Raw genomic sequence first — 19,653 nt, 5'->3', positions numbered from 1 at the left:
ATAGAAATAATTAAAACTTAAAATTACAATTACATAATATGTTAAATTATATTTTCTGGTTCTTTAACTATTTTTTTTATGTTTCTTTTGGTCGCTTATCTTTAAAAAATATTAAAAAATATTGTTTTAGTCATATAAATTTTAAAAAATGGTTCAAATTAATTTTATAAAGTTGTGATGTCATGTCCATTTATAGATACAACCAAAAGATGTGGCTATAACACAAAATGTCATTTCAAATCTTATCATAACGTGGACTTTTTTTTTAATATTTGAATACAAAATTTATATCTATTTTAATCAAATAAAATAAAAATTAATTATTTTCAGTATGATTTAAATTATATTAAATTTAGTATGCTGATATTTTAGAATTAAATTAAACTTTTGATTTCAATTAAATTGATTTTGATTCAACTTGAACAAGTATAGTTTAACAAATTTTGATTCCCCTATACTTAACCTAACCTGATTAAACTTAATCATTTAATTTGAATTTTTGGATTAAAGTAAGAATAATAATACTAACTTTGGTTTAATTGAAGAAACTAAATATCAAATATTAAAGTATATAATGACGCATCTTAATTTGGGTTATGTCTAATGCCAGTCAATATCATTTTCTCTATCACAAGCCAGTCTAATTATATATGACTAAGTTTCAATTTGATTGAGTCTTTCTTGGCTTGGATCCTATTTGGGTTATGTCTAATGCCAGTCAATATCATTTTCTTCTCACCAAAAATTGAGACAAATTTTGACAGAAATGGCAAGATATTGATGACTTTGATAGATCTTGGTAAAATATTATGGATGGTTGGAACACAGGGAAAGATCTACTTACAAAAGATGTTCAAGTCAGTAAAATAGTTAGGATTTTTTATGGGAAAATGAGTATATGATAATGTGTAATCCTGTGAAAATATTATATGTATTTATGAGGTCTTTTGATAAAATAGGTAATGTGATGTTAAGCAAAACAGGTAAAATAATGTATTACCTTAATTAATAATAATAATAATAATAAGGGTTAAATATGTTTTTGGTCCTTGTAGAGAAAATTGGAATTAGTCCCTCTTATAAACCTTGAACCAATTTAGTCTATTATCTTTAGAAATGTGTGGATTTAGTCATTTAAACTAATTTTTTTTAAGTTTATGTGTCGTTTCAAACGTGTTTCTCAACTAACATTGAAGCGAATATGTGTCAAACCATGTAAACAAAATAAAATATTATAATAAAATGTGTTTGAAACGTCAAATAAACTTAATAAAATTTGGTTAGAATGACTAAATTAACGCATTTACAGAATTGAGGGACTAAATTGGTTCAAGATTTTTAATAGGGACTAATTTCAATTTTTACTAAAAAACCAAAAACATATTTAACCCTAATAATAATAGTGTGCAAACAAACCTATTTATATTAATACGAGAATATCAAGTTTCGCCCGAATATCTTAGAAATATCTTTACGATTAAGCACTCACTAAGTCTTATTGGACCATGTTAATGGATCCATGTACTATCTAACATGAAATTAGATTTATCTTGTCATAATGTTAATTTGACTAAACTTATTTTAAATATGTTTGACTCAACTCAACTTGACATAGTGTTAAAAATCTCACATTAAATAGAGATAAATCAGTTTGAAAGATTCAAATAGATTTAAAGTTATTTACAAAAATATAAGTAAACGTAAATCTAACTGTACGTACCAAATTAATATTTTTTAATCTAGCATTTTGAATCAAATGAAATAATTTTATTTCTGTTAATTAAACTTTTTGTGGTTAACTATCAAATACATTTTAAATGTATTTTAAAGCTGAAAATTCTACCGAAAGATTGATTTAATACGACAATTTTTTCTTTGGTTTTGTTTGTGAAGATGACAAGAACATCTTTATTCTTAAAATCTCATTTTAAAACTTTCCACAACCTTTTGGTAATCATTTCATGCTATGTAAGATTCAAAATCTTTTAGTATCTAATTAAGTAATATTTAATATTTTTGAATATATAATATATATGGTAGTTCTCATTTTTTAGATATTGAGTAATTTTCGTTAGTTTCCATAATGATCCTACACTTTAATATTTATTGAAAAACATTAATCATAGAATTGATTTTTTCAAAGAATTAAAATAATATATAGAAAATATCAATACATGATATCTTAAAGAATAAAAATAAATAACCTGTTATGCACTATAATACATCTCAACATGTTTTTATATAATAATATGAACGCGTCAATTATATTATGGTATCAGCGTTAAGAAACTTCATTAAAATTGATTATTTATGAATACAATTTTTTGAAGTGGTGATCAAGAAACTTCATTAAAATTGATTATAAGATACATCCCCTAATCTCTCTCGAACTATATCAGAATTGACCAATATCATAGTCCAGAAGCTGATATTGGACCATCCCAAACGGTCCAGGTTTGAAAATTTTCAAGTTAAGAATGGTAAAGAAGATATTAAGTTTAGGATTAAATACCTTTTTCTTCCCCATTTTCGTAGTGTTTGTTGTGGATGTTTAAGAATGATTCTCATTTTGACAGAATATTTAAAATGATATTCATTTTAACCGAATGTTCAAAATGGTCATCATTTCCGCAATTCGTATTTTATTTGGTCATTTTATGTGGTACCGTTTAAATCAGTAACGGATCACCTGTACATTACATCTAACACACTCTAATGCAACATAATACACATAATACAAACAGTGTCACATGTAAAATACTTCGTTACTGATTTAAACAGTGTCATAGAAAAAGACAAAATAAAACACGAATTGCGAAAATAAAAACTATTTTAAACATTAAATAAAAATGAGGATCATTTTAAACATTTTGTCAAAATGAGAATCATCTACGATAAATATTATAAAAATGGAACGAAAAAGTTATTTAAGGATTAAGTTTATCTTTTCCCTGCAGTTTGGAATTTTTAGGATTGAAACTCTGAATCCGCGTGGTGCCGATAAATAATAGGAGGGTTAAATATGTTTTTAGTCCCTTAACTTTCAGTGAATTTTGGAATTAGTCCATTTTGAAACTTTGGACCAATTTAGTCCTTCATCTATCGAAATACGTGGATTTAGTCATTTTAAGCAAATTTTGTTAGGTTTATTTGATGTTTTGTAAGCATTTCAGGATTGTATTTGAGTTGTTTATATTGATTGACACATTTTTGCTTTAATGTCAAGTCAAATACTATTATGAAATGCACTTGAAATGTCAAATAAACTTAACAAAATTTGATTAAAAGGACTAAATCCATGAATTTCAAAAGATGAAGGACTAAATTGGTTCAAAATTTTGAAATGAACTAATTCCAAAATTCATTAAAAGTTAAGGGACAAAAACATATTTAACTCATAATAGGAGAATGAATGGGCAGGAAAAGGAGACACGGGCATAGCGGAGCCATACAAATACTAAATAAATTGTTTGTCCGAAGTCATGTTGTCAAGATTCCCTGGTCCCAAATTGTGTGCCCTCTGTAAGAACACGTGACGTCACTTTCCTCGTCAATCTCCAAAATTATCATAGCCACACACAGACCAACCAAACCATCCTAAATAATAGATATTTTTATTTCTTAAGTTTCATGGTTTAACATATAACTTCAAGACCCACTTAACCATTAAAGGAACATGAACATCTTCCTAAGAAAACCAATCATATACGTCTTACTATTTGGAGAAACGTTAATTTTTAATAGCTTTTACCATTGGTTAAATTTACATTGTGTGGTTTATACAAAGTAATCCTTTGTTGTGTTCTCGCTTAGTTTTAATAAGTTTTTTTAACTTACTAAAGGAAATCACACTTTTCAAACAACTCCTTTTTTTCAGAATAGTTTTAGATGTTGTCTTCGTAAAACTTTTGACATAGGTTTCCTTCAAAAGTCGTTAACTTCTATAGGATGGCGATTTACATCTAAGGACCTTCAGAGCACCATTATTAATCAATCTGTAGCTTTTCAGATGTAGTTTTAATTTTATTGTTGTGTTAGCCCTTATGGGTGGCATTAATTATATAATGCTGAAGATTACTCCATTAAACTTATAATTTAGTCCTCATGAGTTATATACTTCTCATCAAATAATAAAGGATCGATCTAGCAAATTTTACTATGAGAGATAATTATTTATTTTATATAACTAAAATTAATTTTAGATACACAATTTTAGTATAATTAAAATTTATAATAAATATTTTTATTAAAATAAAATTATATTTTGCATTCGTAATGCATAATTTATACTATAATAATATAAGATTGTCTTTAAATATTGATAACTTATTTTGAAATTATTAAAACTAAATTTAGAAATAAAAAAAAATCTTGTCGAAGAAAAAAAAATTAAAGGGTTGTCATGGAATTAAAATTCTCATTCAATAACGGTTATAGAAAAATACTATAATTTTCTATCAAAACAAATACTATCATTTAAGATGACTGCTCTAATTTATTTAATAAAAATGATTTTTTTAGCTTATATTTTATTGTTATAAATTTTGCCCTCAACTTATTTTAAAAATATTATCCACAAAATGTTTTACAGAAAATAAAAAAATAAATCTATCTTCAAGCTAAAAAAAAATTATGAGAACAGTTACACGAAATACTTGTAGAAATGTTGGAGGAGAAATTATTGAAATTTTTTTTCCGGTATATTTTTTTAAAAATTTGAAGTCAAAAAGATCTGACGTGTTGATGCATACCGACACGCCATGCATGGAACCACTGTGATAGTTTATTAGTATTAATAATAATAATAATAATAATAATAGACTTATAGAAACCTAAAATCATAAAGAAAAAATAATGGAGATAAATAGGAGGGTGGTGGCAGTTGTAACAAGCGACGTCAAAACCAGAAAGTGAGGGCAATGACAAAAAACGACGCACTTCGTTCCGTCATTCTCTTCCTAATTAACTAGAAAAACGATGATTTTCTTTTTCTTATTTTTAATATTAAAAAATTACTTAAAAGATGATATTTTATATTATAAAAGAAAAAATTTAATAGTTAAAATATTATTTTATAATTAAGTATTCATATTTTCGTTTCATTTTAAGATCGAAAATATACTACTTTCCTCTACCAATTACAATTTATATTTTTACATTAAGCAAAAATGTTTCTGGACAAATTTTTATATGATTTAATCTTACAATAGCAACATGATTTCCGCATATTTCTTAATACTTTTCGTAGAAGTATTTAGATTGAATTTTATCTTCTTTCTTCTGTATTCCATCACACGATTTTTTCACTCTTTTTCTTTTTTATTTTGAAAATCCATTTACATGTGACTTAAAGGAAAATTAAGAAAAAAATATATAAATATAAATGGTTCATGTGACATTAGAATTGGTGGAGGTCAAAATAATGGCGTTCTAGTGGCCACACCTCCAACCCTACATAGACGCAGTTTAGATGCATGCTCTACCGGCTATTCCGGTAACAATCTCCCTATAAATATGAGAGTCTTCCCTGGTTCCGGGCCAGAAGACGAAACCAAGTCTCTCTCTCAAATTCTGAATCTTGAGAGTTTCTCCCCCTCTCTCTCTCTTTCCCTTTCTCTTCCTCGGCTGAGTTAATTGTGTATGGCAGATAGATTGTCGAGGCATGAGTTATCCGAGCTCTGTCTTGGGAAACCGCCGCTCAGGTCCCTCTCCGTCGAAGACACCGTAGCCGACGCCCTCGCCGCCCTCAAAAGGATCGACGACACCTACGTTTCCGTCTGGAACTGCCACCACTCCTTCATTCGGAAACCACAACAACAGAACCAAACCACCATTTCCAAATGCACCAACTGCACCTGCATCGGTAAGCTTTGCATGGTCGACATCATCTGCTTCCTCTCCAAACCCAAAAACCTCTCCGCCCCTTCCGCCGCCCTCCATTCCCCCATCTCCGCCCTCCTCCACCAAACCTCCCCTCTCCTCGTCCGCCACCTCCCACCCACTGCCAGGTATGCTTCCTCTCTCTTTCCTTCTCCTCCAACGCCTTTATCTTTACTTCTTCGTCTTTTATTTTTCTTGACCTGTTATAATTCAACGAAACCTAACCATCCACAATTTTCTTCTTATCTACTGTACTAACATTTAATTAATTAACGTCATTTCCCCTTTTCATCTTTCATTTTTCATTCCACGTTTCGGATGACACCTGTCCCCTACAACACTATAACGTGTGATGTGTTTGGTCTGTTTGCAGTTTGGCGGAGGCTATAGATGTTATGCACGAAGGGGTCCATAACCTGGTCATACCAATACAGAACCAGTTCGAAGGTTTCGACTCCAACATCTTGCGCCACGACGACAAAAAAACCTACTGTTGGCTCACCCAAGAGGACATCTTCCGATACCTCCTCAACGCAATCGGTGTGTTTTCCCCAACGCCGGCCAAACCCATCAACACCTTAGGCGTCATCGACACGCAAAACCTCTTTGCAGTGTGCTACGACGACCCTGCATCCTCTGTTTTGGACCTCTTGTCCCTGTCCCTCATATACCAAAACTCCGTCGCCATTGTCGACCCCAACGGCAAATTCGTCGGCGAAATCTCGCCGTTTGTGCTCAACTCCTGCGACGAGGCCGTCGTGCCCGCCATCGCAACGCTCTCCGCCGGCGACTTCACTTCCTACATCGACTGCGGCGGCCCGCCGGAGGACTTGGTGCAGTTGGTGAAGGAGAGGGTGGAGGAGAGGAACCTCTCGGAGCTGCTCCTTGACGAAACGGGTCTTTGTTCGTGGTCTTCTTTTTCTTCTAGTTGTTCCTCCGACGAAGATTCTTGCTCCGGGAAGAATTGGAAGGTTGGAGGGTACTCTGGGAGGGTGGGGAGAAGGTCTGAGGCGATGGTGTGCTACCGGTGGAGCTCTCTGGTAGCGGTGATGATTCAGGCTCTGGCTCATCGTGTGAGTTACGTGTGGGTTGTCGAAGAAGATGGAACCTTGACGGGCATTGTTACTTTCCAAGCAATGTTGAAGGTTTTCAGAGAGCACCTTAAATCCATGTGCTAACAGTTACTGCATTCATAGATGATGATGATGCAAATAATCACTGCTATATTATATTACTTCAGCTAATTTGTTGTTATAAATATTATAAATATAAAGCAAGAATGAAACATAAAGTAGGTAGCAGGGATCTGTGTTTATCTAGAGACAGATTAACACAAGAGAGATGTTACTTGTATAATATTTGTACAACAATTTATATAGCTATGAGAGGGAGAAAGGGAGAAAATAGAGAGAGATCCCAGATTTAATCTATCGTGAGAGAGAGGGGGAGAATGCTATTTGTATAAACTATTAACTAATCACATCTCAATCAATTTTGCCATTGATTACCTACTTCTCTCTCTCTCTTTTTACTTTTGTTTTTCAATTATTGAAATGGATTTCTTTTTTAATTATGAAAATTCCTAGATATATACGAATTGATTTTCATTTCAGTCTTAAAAAAATACTAAATTTAATTTCTCTGTACTATTTTAGTTTTGTTATCATAATATATGAATGACTATTACTAATACTATAATGCTTATTATGACAACATGAAGTTAGTACTGCCTTCGTTGGAGTGATTTTTATAACGAAAACTTATGAAAAAACAATCTTAAATTCAGATAATTTATTAGTGACTACTTTTTTAAAAATAATTTGAAACTATTATCATCTTTTTTAAAAAATAAAAATAATATAATAGAAAATATCTACAATCAATAATAATAACAACAAATAATATTGTAAAATTCTAAACTTATCTTTTATTTCTCATTTATATTTTTCTACACAACATTGTAATAATAACAAATTATATTACAAAATTAATATTCACACTACTAAATCAATTACAAAATGTATAAAATTAAGTTAATTGCTGGCTTAAACAATTTTAGTATACAATTTTATAGTGTTTAAACGTATATGCATAGCTCATCTAAGCAAAATTAAAAGATAGAAACGTTATTTGTAAAATAAATATATGCTAATTAAGCTGGTTGTGCCAAATGTGAATGAACAAGTGTTGGCCATGATGTCATTCTTAGATTTAAGTAAGTAAGGGTATGTAACTTTATTCCAATTAAAGATAATTAAGTTCATTTAATTTTTTGTTTATTGCAAGATTATATTATAATTATTTTTAATTATATTTTGGTCAGATCTTAATTTTTTAAAATAATAAAATTGATTGATGTTTGAATCAGGAAAAGGCACGTTGTAGATGATACAAGTCCCTTTAAAATGTGGAATTGAAAGAATAGAGGAAAAGCTGAGGAAGAAAGGTACCCTTTAAAAAAGCTGCATTAATGTATATTTTTGTTTCATAAAAGTAGAATGGATTTTTCTGACTTAGATTTGTTACCACAAAAATATGAAAAAACTATACACTACTTAATATTTGAATAGTTTAATTTCATGAACAAAACAGTGACGTGATAGATTTTTGTGCTGTATGTTTGGACAAGGGCATTGAATTGAACACATCTTTAGGTCGCAGGGACAAATTTCACAGAAAGAGACAGTTTATGATCCACAATTATTCCAATAATTTATTTTTTTCAAACTTGTTATTTTAGAAAAATGTTTTGTCATTTTCAATCCCACCTAGTGGAAATCTTGTTATTTCAACAAGACTTGGCTGTGGAGAGGATAAAATCCAATAAGAAAAATATCCGCATAGAAAGAAAATGTGTAATTATCAACTATTTTTTTTTTCACATAAAAGAAAAAGTGTGGGGCTATAGTTTTAGTGATTCTAAAACTAAAAACGTAGTGCGAGTAGATTTTTTGTTTATTTTCTCAGTTAGGGCAAAAATGTCTTCTCACCAAGCTTATAGGGGGTGCAGGGAAAAAAATGAGGATGCAGGAAACATCTGCCAAAACTCCAATATGGCAATTGCAGACCCAAATTCGAATTACAAAAGTTAAGTGGGGGCTTCTCCCTGCACCCCAAAGGATTCTTCTGTACCCCCAAAAAGCCATTTTATTTCCAACGTTACCCCTGGTTAAAGAAAATGTTACTGTGCGTTTTGTTAATTTGACCGCATTGCACCCCTCAAGTACCCCTGCACCCCTCACACCCGTCAGACCCCTGCACCCCCAAAACCCCTCCACCCGCACCCCAATAAAAAGCAAAAGCAGATTCCCTCTCCCTCTCTGCATGCACGCTGCACGGGAATCTTTGACCTAGCCTCCCCCTGAAAGCATTCTTCTTCTCCCCCACTGCACCACACTGATTCTCCTTTCTCCCTCTTCTCCCACAGACCATTCTCCCCACGCCTTCCTCTTCTCCGTTTGTCCTCCACACATAACACTGATTCTCCCTCTTCTCCCTCTTCTCCCTCTTCTCCCTCTTCTCCCACAGACCATTCTCCCCACGCCTTCCTCTTCTCCTTTTGTCCTCCAGACATCATTTTTGTCGGCAACACCTTTCATCCCCGCGGCTTCTCTTGCAGGTAAGTGAAACTGGTTTTACAGTGTATATTTTGATTTTATATTTTGATTTTGTATAGAGGTTTTTAGGTGTAGGTTTTTGTTTAACTTGCGTTTTTCGTGGTGTGTTTGAGTGGAAGGAGTGTGTTTTTAATTTTGTTAAGGAAACGGATTGTGCAATCCGTTTCCCAATTTTTTTTTTTTTTATGTTTTTACCTTTTTGGAAACGGATCGTGGAATCCGTTTCCCGTCTTAATTATTTTTTTTTTTTTTTAGGAAACGGATTCTAGAATCCGTTTCTCTTTTTTTTTTTTTTTTTATGAAACGGATTCTACAATCCGTTTCTTTTTTTTTTTTTTAGGAAACGGATTCTAGAATCCGTTTCTCTCTTTTTTTTTTTTTTTTTTTTTAAGAAACGGATTCTAGAATCCGTTTCACTCTTTTTTTTTTTTTTTTTTTTTTAGGAAACGGATTCTAGAATCCGTTTCCCTCTTTTTTTTTTTTTTTTTTTTAAGAAACGGATTCTAGAATCCGTTTCTCTTTTAATTTTTTTTTTTTTTTTTAGGAAACGGATTCTAGAATCCGTTTCTTTTTTTTTTTTTTTTTTTTATGAATCCTTTTCTGTTTGTTTTTTGGATGCGTTTTTTATTTAAATTGGTATAATGAAATTGAACGTGCCCTGCAATTCGAGTATTTATTATTTATTATTCATTAATTTGTATTTTATTTATTATAGATATGGCTAGAACACGAGGAAATATATCTAGACGTGGTTCAAATGATGCACCCGAGAGTTCTAGACAGGGTACTGCACGAAAGAGACCCACAGCATCGGCTCGTAGAAGGGGTCAGCATGAGACTAATATTGTTGAGGATGACATTGTTGAGAATGAGTTTCCTGACGTTCCTCGGGAGGACGAGCAGGTCATTGATAATGATGGTGGAGGATTTCCTGGTGGGCCGTATGATACATCTTTATTGACGCAGTACCAGGATCATGTTGCACGCATGATATGGGATGGTCAGGTCAGTAAGAAGTTTTTATATAGGTTTAACTTTTTTGTTGTTAAGTATTTTTATTGTTGTTTGTTTGTTATGGTAGGATCGAGCTGTGAAAGTGGTATCCCATATTAGAAAAGTTAAGAATTTAGGACGTCCTCACCCTGCTGTAGCACCTTTTGTGTTAGCTTCTGGATTATCGCCTTTGTGCGATATTTTATATGAATATATCGATATTGGGTTAGTATTGGGTTTCGTGGAGAGATGGCATCCCGAGACTAATACTTTTCATTTACCCATTGGGGAGATGACCATCACTTTGGATGACGTATCATCACTTCTCCATCTTTCCATCAGTGGAAACTTCTGCTCCACTGAAAATCTGGAATATGAAGATTCTGTTCAGATTTTGACAACACTTCTTGGTGTTGACCGGGCCATGGCATGTGTGGAGCTGAATCAAAGTCGGGGTGCACAGGTCCGACTGAGCTGGTTGAGAGACTTGTATCATAGCTGTTGTGAAAACGAGCTATGGGAGTTTGCTGCACGTGCATATCTTTTGCACCTTGTAGGGTGCACGATATTTGCTAACAAAAGCGCTACCTATGTTCGTACACATTATCTCGAGCTATTTAGAGATCTTTCCACATGTCGTACATATGGTTGGGGAGTTGCTGCTCTTGTCCACTTATATGAGCAGCTAGGAGATGCCAGCTTTGCAAATACAAAGCAATTAGCTGGATATCTACCTCTTCTGCAGGTACCCATTTATATAACATTTTATTCTTTATTTCACTTATTTTTAGTTTTATATGATGATGGTTAAATGAAATATTATTTGATACAGGCTTGGATATACGAGCACTTCCCTACATTAGGAACGAAGCAAGTACGGGATACATATGTGGAGACCGAACCCCGTGCTCTACGTTATGTCACTAGACGCTCCATTTCCGCTATAGCTGATGTTAGAGTCCAGTTGGATGGCTTGACATACGATGGGATGATTTGGAACCCATATGTAGCACACAGAGTTGCACGACAACTGGTAACACATAGCATGTTTTCTGGCTTCCTGAGGGTTGGGACCGTCGTACAACGTCATTTGCCTGAGCGTGTGTTGCGACAATTTGGGTTCATCCAGCCTATTCCACGGCCGCCTAGTTCGGTTCCCATGATGGACTTTGAGGCTATTGATGATCGGTGGAAAAAGCACGAGCAGTTTGTTGTACATCAAGTGGTCCAAGCACCAGCTCCCTTTTCATGTTCGGATGGATATTTGCAGTGGTTTAGGAGAGTCTCCCATCCATACATTTTACGTGGAGCTGAGGCCGACCGACCTAGCCTTGTGCTTGTGCCCCGACTTCGTCGGAATTTGCCAGATGACATAACAGTTCAGAGGACGTCACCGTCATCATCTTCCAGTGGTTTATTGGTATGTCACACATTTAGTTGTTAATATTATTAGTAACTATTAATATTTGACATTAACTTGTTATTATGACAGGGTCTCGTGAAACGCATTGTAGGTGGTCTTCAGCGCATGATAGACTGCAGAGATGTTACTGAGGGCACAGTTGCCTGGGATCGCACTCATGAGTTATTGCAGATGGCTCAAGATGGACTTGAAGAGGAAGAGACTAGAGGAGGACGTAGAGTTCGAGGTCGACGACCATCTACGTCTGGATAGTTGATTTATTTGTATTTGATGTTAGAGTTGACATTTGTATTGGATTTTATGTTAAGATATTTCATCTATATATGGTATTTTATATTAAGTTATTTAATGTTAGCAATGAGGCCAAAATATATCCGTCCCTTGGCCAAAGGAGTTAGAATTTTATATATTGGTAAAATTATTACAAACTACAACAGTGAAATACTTAAATACAATCAACAAATATCAGTCTTCCATGAGATCTACATAACTACGATCCACTATGTGTAAATCTAGGAATGCTTGCATCCTATCTCTATAAAATGATGCCCACCCTTTTGCCTTTGGGTAACAATTGCTAGATGATATGATATCCACTGTCGGTAATGGACAACCTTCTTGTAGACGAACCTGTAAATACGCAATTAGTCAATAGAGAAATAAAGTTATTTATAAAAATAATATATATATATATATATATAAACATATATACCTGAACAAAATGAGAATTGTAAACATGTCCGATACAAATTAGTCGATGTTGACTTTGCGAAGTAGGTGGAGATGTACGAAGTGGGAATATAGTCAAATTCTGAACTGATGACAAGCACACGAGAATTACATTATACCGATTAGCAATCGCATACCCAATGTCTGGTATAGTCATCCACTTGTCTCGATTAGCCTGTATATAATTAATTAGATTATAATAAAACAAAATCATAAAAAACTTGTAATAAATAAATTTCAACAGTGGTGTATAGAAGTTATACCCCTGATGGTGATTGAACTAGCAAAGACTTTCTCAGTTCTTCCAGACGATCATAGCCTCCAACTAACGTTGCATATTCATCTCGCCATTGGCTAAGTTCTTTGTATAGATCATGTCTGATTAGAGGCCACGACTCCTCACCCATACCCAACAATGCAGCAATGCATCTATATCCACAATGACCGTCCGCCACAACATCGACAACATCGAGTATATATGGATGAAAAACAGGATTGAACTGTTCTAGCATGGGTATTACTTTCTCTTCAATTACACGTTTGCTCTTCACCTTGTTTTCTGTTTTTGCAACAAATGTGTCTTGTCTTGAGGACTCTATGAAGGCGTCCACGTGCTCAAAATAGGAGGGATCACGTTTGGTTGACTTCTTTGATCTATGACTCTTAGCTGCACCTTTCGTCTTAACTTTAGTCGGTGGTGGTAACATCGATGTCATGGAAGGGCTAACTATGTCAAGTAATTTATGTTTTATGGTCACTTTTCCTGCAATATCAACTTCTTTAAAAAGATTAAGCAGTAGATCAACCTCCCTCTGAATAGATAATTGCCCTTCAGATTGTGAAGACGAGACATTGGAGAAGCTCAACCTAGTCCAGATGACATGAATTTCTTGGAGAGGAATAATCCCAGGATCATATCGTGCTAATTCACACGCACATGGTAGACCATAAGTTTGTCTGAGAATGCAGCCACAACGACTACTATCGAATCCAATCTTCTTTACTCTTTCCAACTCTGGAGCAAGGAGTTCTAAGGCACATCTAGAAATATTACCCACTAATCTTCTATAACTCAATGCTTTGTAAGAGTCACTGATCAGATTTATACTTCTTTCAAAAGACGCCTTAATTTCGTTGTGTTGCAAGATAATAACGTTGTGAATTCCATCCCAACACGAACAAAGGTCTCCCATACTACTTCCAAGAACTTTCTTCAGACTCCAGTGAGCAGACTCAACCCTAGTACAATTTATTCAAGGAAATCATATAAACCATTAATAAAAAAAAATTTAATTAATAGCAAAATACAAACATACCTGTTTGATGTTGTATTCCCCAAATGCATAACTTTGTTCGTCCATGCCTTCACAAAAAATTTCTTATAAGGAATGATCCACGAGTCGTTAACATATTCAAAGAATACAGGCCATGGCTGGCAAACAAGCTCAAGACGATGAACACACTCGTTGAACTTTAATTCATCTTCACAGTCCATGACATTCTCCCAGGCTTGAAGTACAACATCCCATGCGTCAACAGAATTTACTAACATTTTGCACTTTGCCTGCACATTTTTTTGAATGTGGAAACGGCATAGAAGATGATAACACTGAGGGAACACCATGGCAACAGCATTCATTAGAGCAAGATCCCTATCAGTTACAATGACTTGTGGACCACCCTCGGACGTCATAAATAGACCTCTTAGCCTTTCAAGAGCCCAAATGAAATTATTTTGCTTTTCACTAGATAAAAATGCAAAAGCGGCCGAGAAAGTTAATCCCGTTGAGGTCACTCCAACAATCTCAAGTAATGGCAACCGATATTTGTTGGTTTTATAGGTACTATCCATTAAGAACACAATGTTGAATGAATTTAACAACTTCACAGCATCAGGATGGGTCCAGAACAAATCGCTTACCACATCAGATTCATCAAGACATCTACTAAAATGGATGTAGTGATCACGTTCCAACATCAACATTAACTGTTGTAACTCAGTTCTTGAACCTCTTATTGAACGTTTGTACCTATATCTCGCATTATACACTTGCTTCAGAGTTGTAACATTACAATCATCTTTTTCTTTCAAAGTGAGAAGTATATTTGCAGGTTTGACTTGACTTTTGGTCATATCAACAAGCAAAGACTGTTCAGTAGACTTCAACCTACCCGCATAGGGGTGACCAACTAGAGTAGAAGAGACATCGTGATTATGGTAACCACATTTTACGTTCAACACCCATCCCTCCCCTTGAGAGATGGGTCTCCCTCTCAATCTAAAGGGACAATCACATTTTCTTGTCCCAGATAAACTGGGTTCTGCATCAGACTTGTATTTTCTATATTTTCCACCTCTTTCACAACCTAATAATACATGGGTCTTTCTTCCTGGTTGTCCATTATATTTATCCGATCTTAGAATAATAACGACAAACCCAAGATTATAAGCAACTCCTCTAACCCATTTAATCAAATCTTCACGTGTGGAGAAAATATCATCGGTTGTAAAATGAGATGTATAATCTTGTTCGCAGATATCATGAACAAAATCAGAAAACTCTGACATGAGACTACAATTTTGTTGAGAATCCGCTTGAGAATCCAAGAAACTCAAATAACTAAATTCATGCTCTTCCATAATGAACTATAATAAAAAAAGAAATTTTAATAAGTAAATAACCCATCTACAGAAAACGAGTGAATGTAACACGTATCAAAAATCCGTTTTGGAAAAAAATTAAACGGATTCCAAAATCCATTTTTTTAAAAAAAAAAAAAAGGAAACGGATTCTAGAATCCGTTTCCTAAAAAAAAAAAAAAAAAATTAAAGAAACGGATTCTAGAATCCGTTTCATAAAAAAAAAAAAAAGAAACGGATTCTAGAATCCGTTTCATAAAAAAAAAAAAAAAAAAAAAAGAGAAACGGATTCTAGAATCCGTTTCCTAAAAAAAAAAAAAAAATGAAACGGATTCTAGAATCCGTTTCATAAAAAAAAAAAAAAGAAACGGATTCTAGAATCCGTTTCATAAAAAAAAAAAAAAAAAAAAGAGAAACGGATTCTAGAATCCGTTTCCTAAAAAAAAAAAAAAAAAAAAAATAGAAACGGATTCTAGAATCCGTTTCCTAAAAAAAAAAAAAAAAGAGAGAAACGGATTCTACAATCCGTTTCCCAAAAGAAAAAAAAAAATTAAGACGGCATAGAGTTTTGAAACGGATTCTGTATTCCGTTTCATAAAAAAATTTGCAAATTTTTTTAAAAACGGAATACAGAATCCGTTTCAATCCCAAACAATCCCTTCAAACAAAATTCATAACTTATGGTGGTATGAATGCTAACCTTACGGAAATACCACTTCGACGAGCTAGGCTGGTACTTAGAAGAACTTCCAATCAACCTTCAATCACAATAATAATCATAATAATGCGTGACAGCATAAACAAAACAATGCATGAATAAATGAGGATACAAACCTCTTGCAGGGACCACCACGAACGAGCGAAGATACGAGGGACCGCAGAGAACAAGGGCTGAAGCACTGCAGAGAATGAAGGGCTGAAGCTGCAGAGAATGAAGGGCACGAGTGAGAGGGACCACTCACAGAATGAACTGAAGAAGGAAGAATGAATGGATGATGGAGACCACGGAGTACGTATAATCACTTTTGGGGGTGCAGCGAGGTTGACGCAGTAAATGAAATTTACTGCGTCCGTAACCGTTCTCAACCATTCTCACAGGATATTAAATAAGGGTAGAAATGTAAATTTTGGGGGTACAGGAGATTTTTTGGAGGTGCAGGGAGAAGCCCCCAAGTTAAGTCAATTAATGGGCCTCATAAACAAAACAGTGAGCTGGGCTTCTCTTACTTATGTAATCTGATAAGATAACGAACAAATAGTAGAAAATCCATGAGCTCAACTCAAGTACACATCACCAGCAATAACAAGATCAACATAGGAGATTGCTATTTTTCAATCTCAATGTTCTCAATACAATATTAATATCAAAATACCAAAATGAATATAAAGAGCAGGTTCAAAAAATAAAAGGTTAAATGTGTTTTTTTTTCCTCATTTATATTTAAAATTAATTTATCTTCAAAACTTTTGACATATTTACTCATTTATATTTAAAAATGCGTAAATGTAGTCATTTTAACCAAATTCTTGTAAGTTTATCTGACGTTTCAAACGCATTTCATAATAATATTTAAATTGTTTACACCGTTTGACACATTTTAGCTTTAATGTTGACTCAAATATTATCATAAAATGTGTTTAAAATGTCAAATAAACTTAACAAAATTTGATAAGAATGATTAAATCAACGCATTTCTAAAAATAAAGAATTAAATTGATATAAAATTTCAAAAATAGACTAATTCTAAAATTCACAAAAACCTAAAAAAATAAAAAACATATTTAACCAAAAAATAAAACGGTGGTTTTTGTTGTCTACCCCTATCGAAAGTGACTAACATTGGTGATGAAGTTTCACTTCTTCCCTTAGCCATTTTCATACTTTTTTCTTCTCCCATCCCACCCAACTATTTTTGAATTGAATGGAGCTAGTCTTTGTAGCAAGCATGGTGTGGATTGATGAGATTCCTAAAAATTTACTTTTAGCATGAAAAAAGGTGGATTTGATTGCATTCTAATCCTATAGTCTATGATTCAAATTATTTAATAAGATGTGAACCTTCAAAAACACTCCATCTCAATCAACACAATCACACTCTTAGATATTATGTGCTTCTAATCATAACTTTGAAAAATATATCTCTTTCATAATGGTTTTCATCTTAAATGTTCTTTTTCTCTTGATTTCTTTAATTATTATCTACAATTCGTCTTTTTATTTTTTTCTCCAAATTCAGTCTTTCATATTTAATACATAAATAATTTAGTTCAGTAATCAATTTGTATATGTTTGTCATTATAGAAAGTAAAAAGTAAATAAAATGAATGATTAAATGAAATTAATGGATTTTTTCTACTCAATGCTGTGCACTCATAAATTATAATAATTTCTTAATTAATATGGGTACCTTTTCATGGTTAACTACCCTTTTGCCTCACCCCATATTAAAAAAGTTACTCTCAAACCTATATTGAAGCATTTACATGTTATTTAATATTTGTGCAGGATGTTTTAATTTCCTATTCTCTCTTTTATTTTGTTTCAGATTTTGAGTACTAAAGGTAAACAAATAACATTATTAATATTAATGATCAAATTATACTTTAATGATTAATTAAAATTAATTCATAGTAATAAAATATAATTTATTCATTGTATACATTTGCCATTCCGTAATTGTTTTTAAAAACTATTATATTAATCAAACTTTCACGAATTTTCTTTTCATTTTCACTTTATTTTTCACTTTCTTCAATACAAATAATTCCATTTTTTTCTTTTTTTCCTATATTTCTATAATTTTTTTTCATCAAAACATTTTTTTAATTATTGATACAAGAGTTTCTATACATGTGTTTTTTTTATTTAAAATTTGACCTAAAAATACAAATCCGAGAAATGGAAACTTGGCTGTGTGAATTTTTTAGCAAAAAATATCATGATATTTTAAACTGGTAATTTTCTTGTTTAATTTTAACTGTTAACTTAAGACCCGTAACTGTAACTAATTAAGAAATGGAAGAATCATCTAGAATTTTTATATCATGAATCTTAATTACTCGCTGAAAAAGTAATATATAGTAAAATTAAAATACTTGATTTATATAAATAAACTTATTTATGATTAATTTAAATTGGGTCAATTTTATTTTAAAAAATTAATTTAAATAATATTTCTTACTTGTATTTTTCAAAATGTTCAGAGATAAACAAATATTTAAAATAAAATATTTCATTTCTCTAAAAGTAATCTATGAGAGACATGCATTGATGGATACAAATTTTGGTCCCTTTCATCGTTAACTAGCACGTGATAGTCAATAAATGGATATAAGTAGCTAATAAAGTTTGTAGTTATATTATGTATTAATTATTGACAATTAATTATATTTATGTCCTCTTTCTGAAGAAGAGGAATCACAAAATGACTACCATATATAAAATTAGCATGGTCTTATCATAAAAAAGAATCACATATAAACATTTTTAAATACCAAATATATTTGGATTTACAAGAATTTGATAAATAGCTTGATCATCATTAAAAGTATCAACTTAGGGTTCAAGCAATATCAAGCAATTGATATCGACCACTCATTTTATCAATAATATATCCAACGGTTTACAGTTTACAGTAATAATCCTACGGTGAACCGTCACCTTAAAAATATTTGCTACTGTATATTCTTTGTTTAACATGTAGTTAATTAACTATCGTATCCGGCTAATTAATCATAATATTATAGCTTAAAAATACTCGCTAAACATTACTTACAGCATATTTCACATGGTACTATAGGAAATTAGTCAAAATTATTAAATACACAATAAATTATTTATATACAATAAATTATTTATATACAATAAATGAATTAATGCAATTTATTATTTTATAATAACGAGAGATAAAAATAAAAAAGAGAAAGGCTTGTGATGTAATAATCAATGGGTTGAACGGCGATAAAAAAATATTATTAATTAGAAGTTGTAGAAGTAATATATATATATATATATATATATATATATATATATATATATATATATATACTGGTAACATAAAAGTAACCTTTAAAAAATTATTTATAAAAATTCATAAACTATTTAAAAAGTATTTACAAATCAGAAAAAAAAAGAACATAGAAAAAGAAGAAGGAACAAATGGATTCTTCCAATCCTACAAAATGAAAACAAGCAGATAAATGATAATTAAAGACAGACGCCACTTACGACCTTTTCAAACGGATAGACTTACAAAAATGCCCTCAAGAAAGTTGAGAAGTATTATTAAACTCTTATTTTCTCCTTTTAATTTTTAACTTAATGTGCTATAAAATAACACAAATTATTAACATGAAAAGAGAAGAAAAAA

The 19,653-nt window shown here is 32.2% G+C and overlaps 2 protein-coding genes across 2 annotated transcripts; one reads left to right on the top strand and one right to left on the bottom strand.

Annotated features, from left to right (window-relative positions):
* Positions 1 to 5,529: 5,529 nt before the first annotated feature.
* On the top strand, positions 5,530 to 7,312 carry LOC114186689 (CBS domain-containing protein CBSX5-like). The gene is made up of 2 exons (XM_028074665.2): positions 5,530 to 6,008; positions 6,254 to 7,312. Exons 1-2 carry the CDS (start codon positions 5,641 to 5,643, stop codon positions 7,056 to 7,058), a joined length of 1,173 nt encoding a protein of 390 aa, XP_027930466.1. The 5' UTR covers positions 5,530 to 5,640; the 3' UTR covers positions 7,059 to 7,312.
* A 4,959-nt stretch (positions 7,313 to 12,271) lies between these two features.
* Positions 12,272 to 16,373, bottom strand: LOC114180894 (uncharacterized). Its single transcript, XM_085675140.1, has 8 exons — positions 16,307 to 16,373; positions 16,118 to 16,205; positions 15,984 to 16,041; positions 15,081 to 15,289; positions 13,959 to 14,921; positions 12,906 to 13,881; positions 12,626 to 12,817; positions 12,272 to 12,543 (listed from the first exon to the last, which is right to left on the bottom strand). Exons 1-8 carry the CDS (start codon positions 16,371 to 16,373, stop codon positions 12,379 to 12,381), a joined length of 2,718 nt encoding a protein of 905 aa, XP_085531266.1. The 3' UTR covers positions 12,272 to 12,378.
* Positions 16,374 to 19,653: the final 3,280 nt, after the last annotated feature.

The sequence above is a fragment of the Vigna unguiculata genome, chromosome 6 (assembly GCF_037176805.1).
Source record: "Vigna unguiculata cultivar grain cowpea cultivar isolate G323 ecotype 2 chromosome 6, ASM3717680v1, whole genome shotgun sequence".
Classification (NCBI taxonomy): Eukaryota; Viridiplantae; Streptophyta; class Magnoliopsida; order Fabales; family Fabaceae; genus Vigna; species Vigna unguiculata.
The sequence above is the reverse complement of the archived record's forward strand: the minus strand, read 5'-3'. Positions and strand labels throughout refer to the sequence as shown.

Bases quoted from the DNA above. Each gene is read 5' to 3' on its own strand.
- LOC114180894 (XM_085675140.1), bottom strand. From the start codon at position 16,373: ATGGTTGAGAACGGTTACGGACGCAGTAAATTTCATTTACTGCGTCAA. The intron at 14,922-15,080 runs GTTTGTCGTTAT...TTGTCCCTTTAG, and splicing joins GGAGTTGCTTATAATCTTGG to ATTGAGAGGGAGACCCATCT. The intron at 12,544-12,625 runs GTATATATGTTT...GCGTATTTACAG, and splicing joins ACAATTCTCATTTTGTTCAG to GTTCGTCTACAAGAAGGTTG.
- LOC114186689 (XM_028074665.2), top strand. From the start codon at position 5,641: ATGGCAGATAGATTGTCGAGGCATGAGTTATCCGAGCTCTGTCTTGGG. The intron at 6,009-6,253 runs GTATGCTTCCTC...GTCTGTTTGCAG, and splicing joins CACCTCCCACCCACTGCCAG to TTTGGCGGAGGCTATAGATG.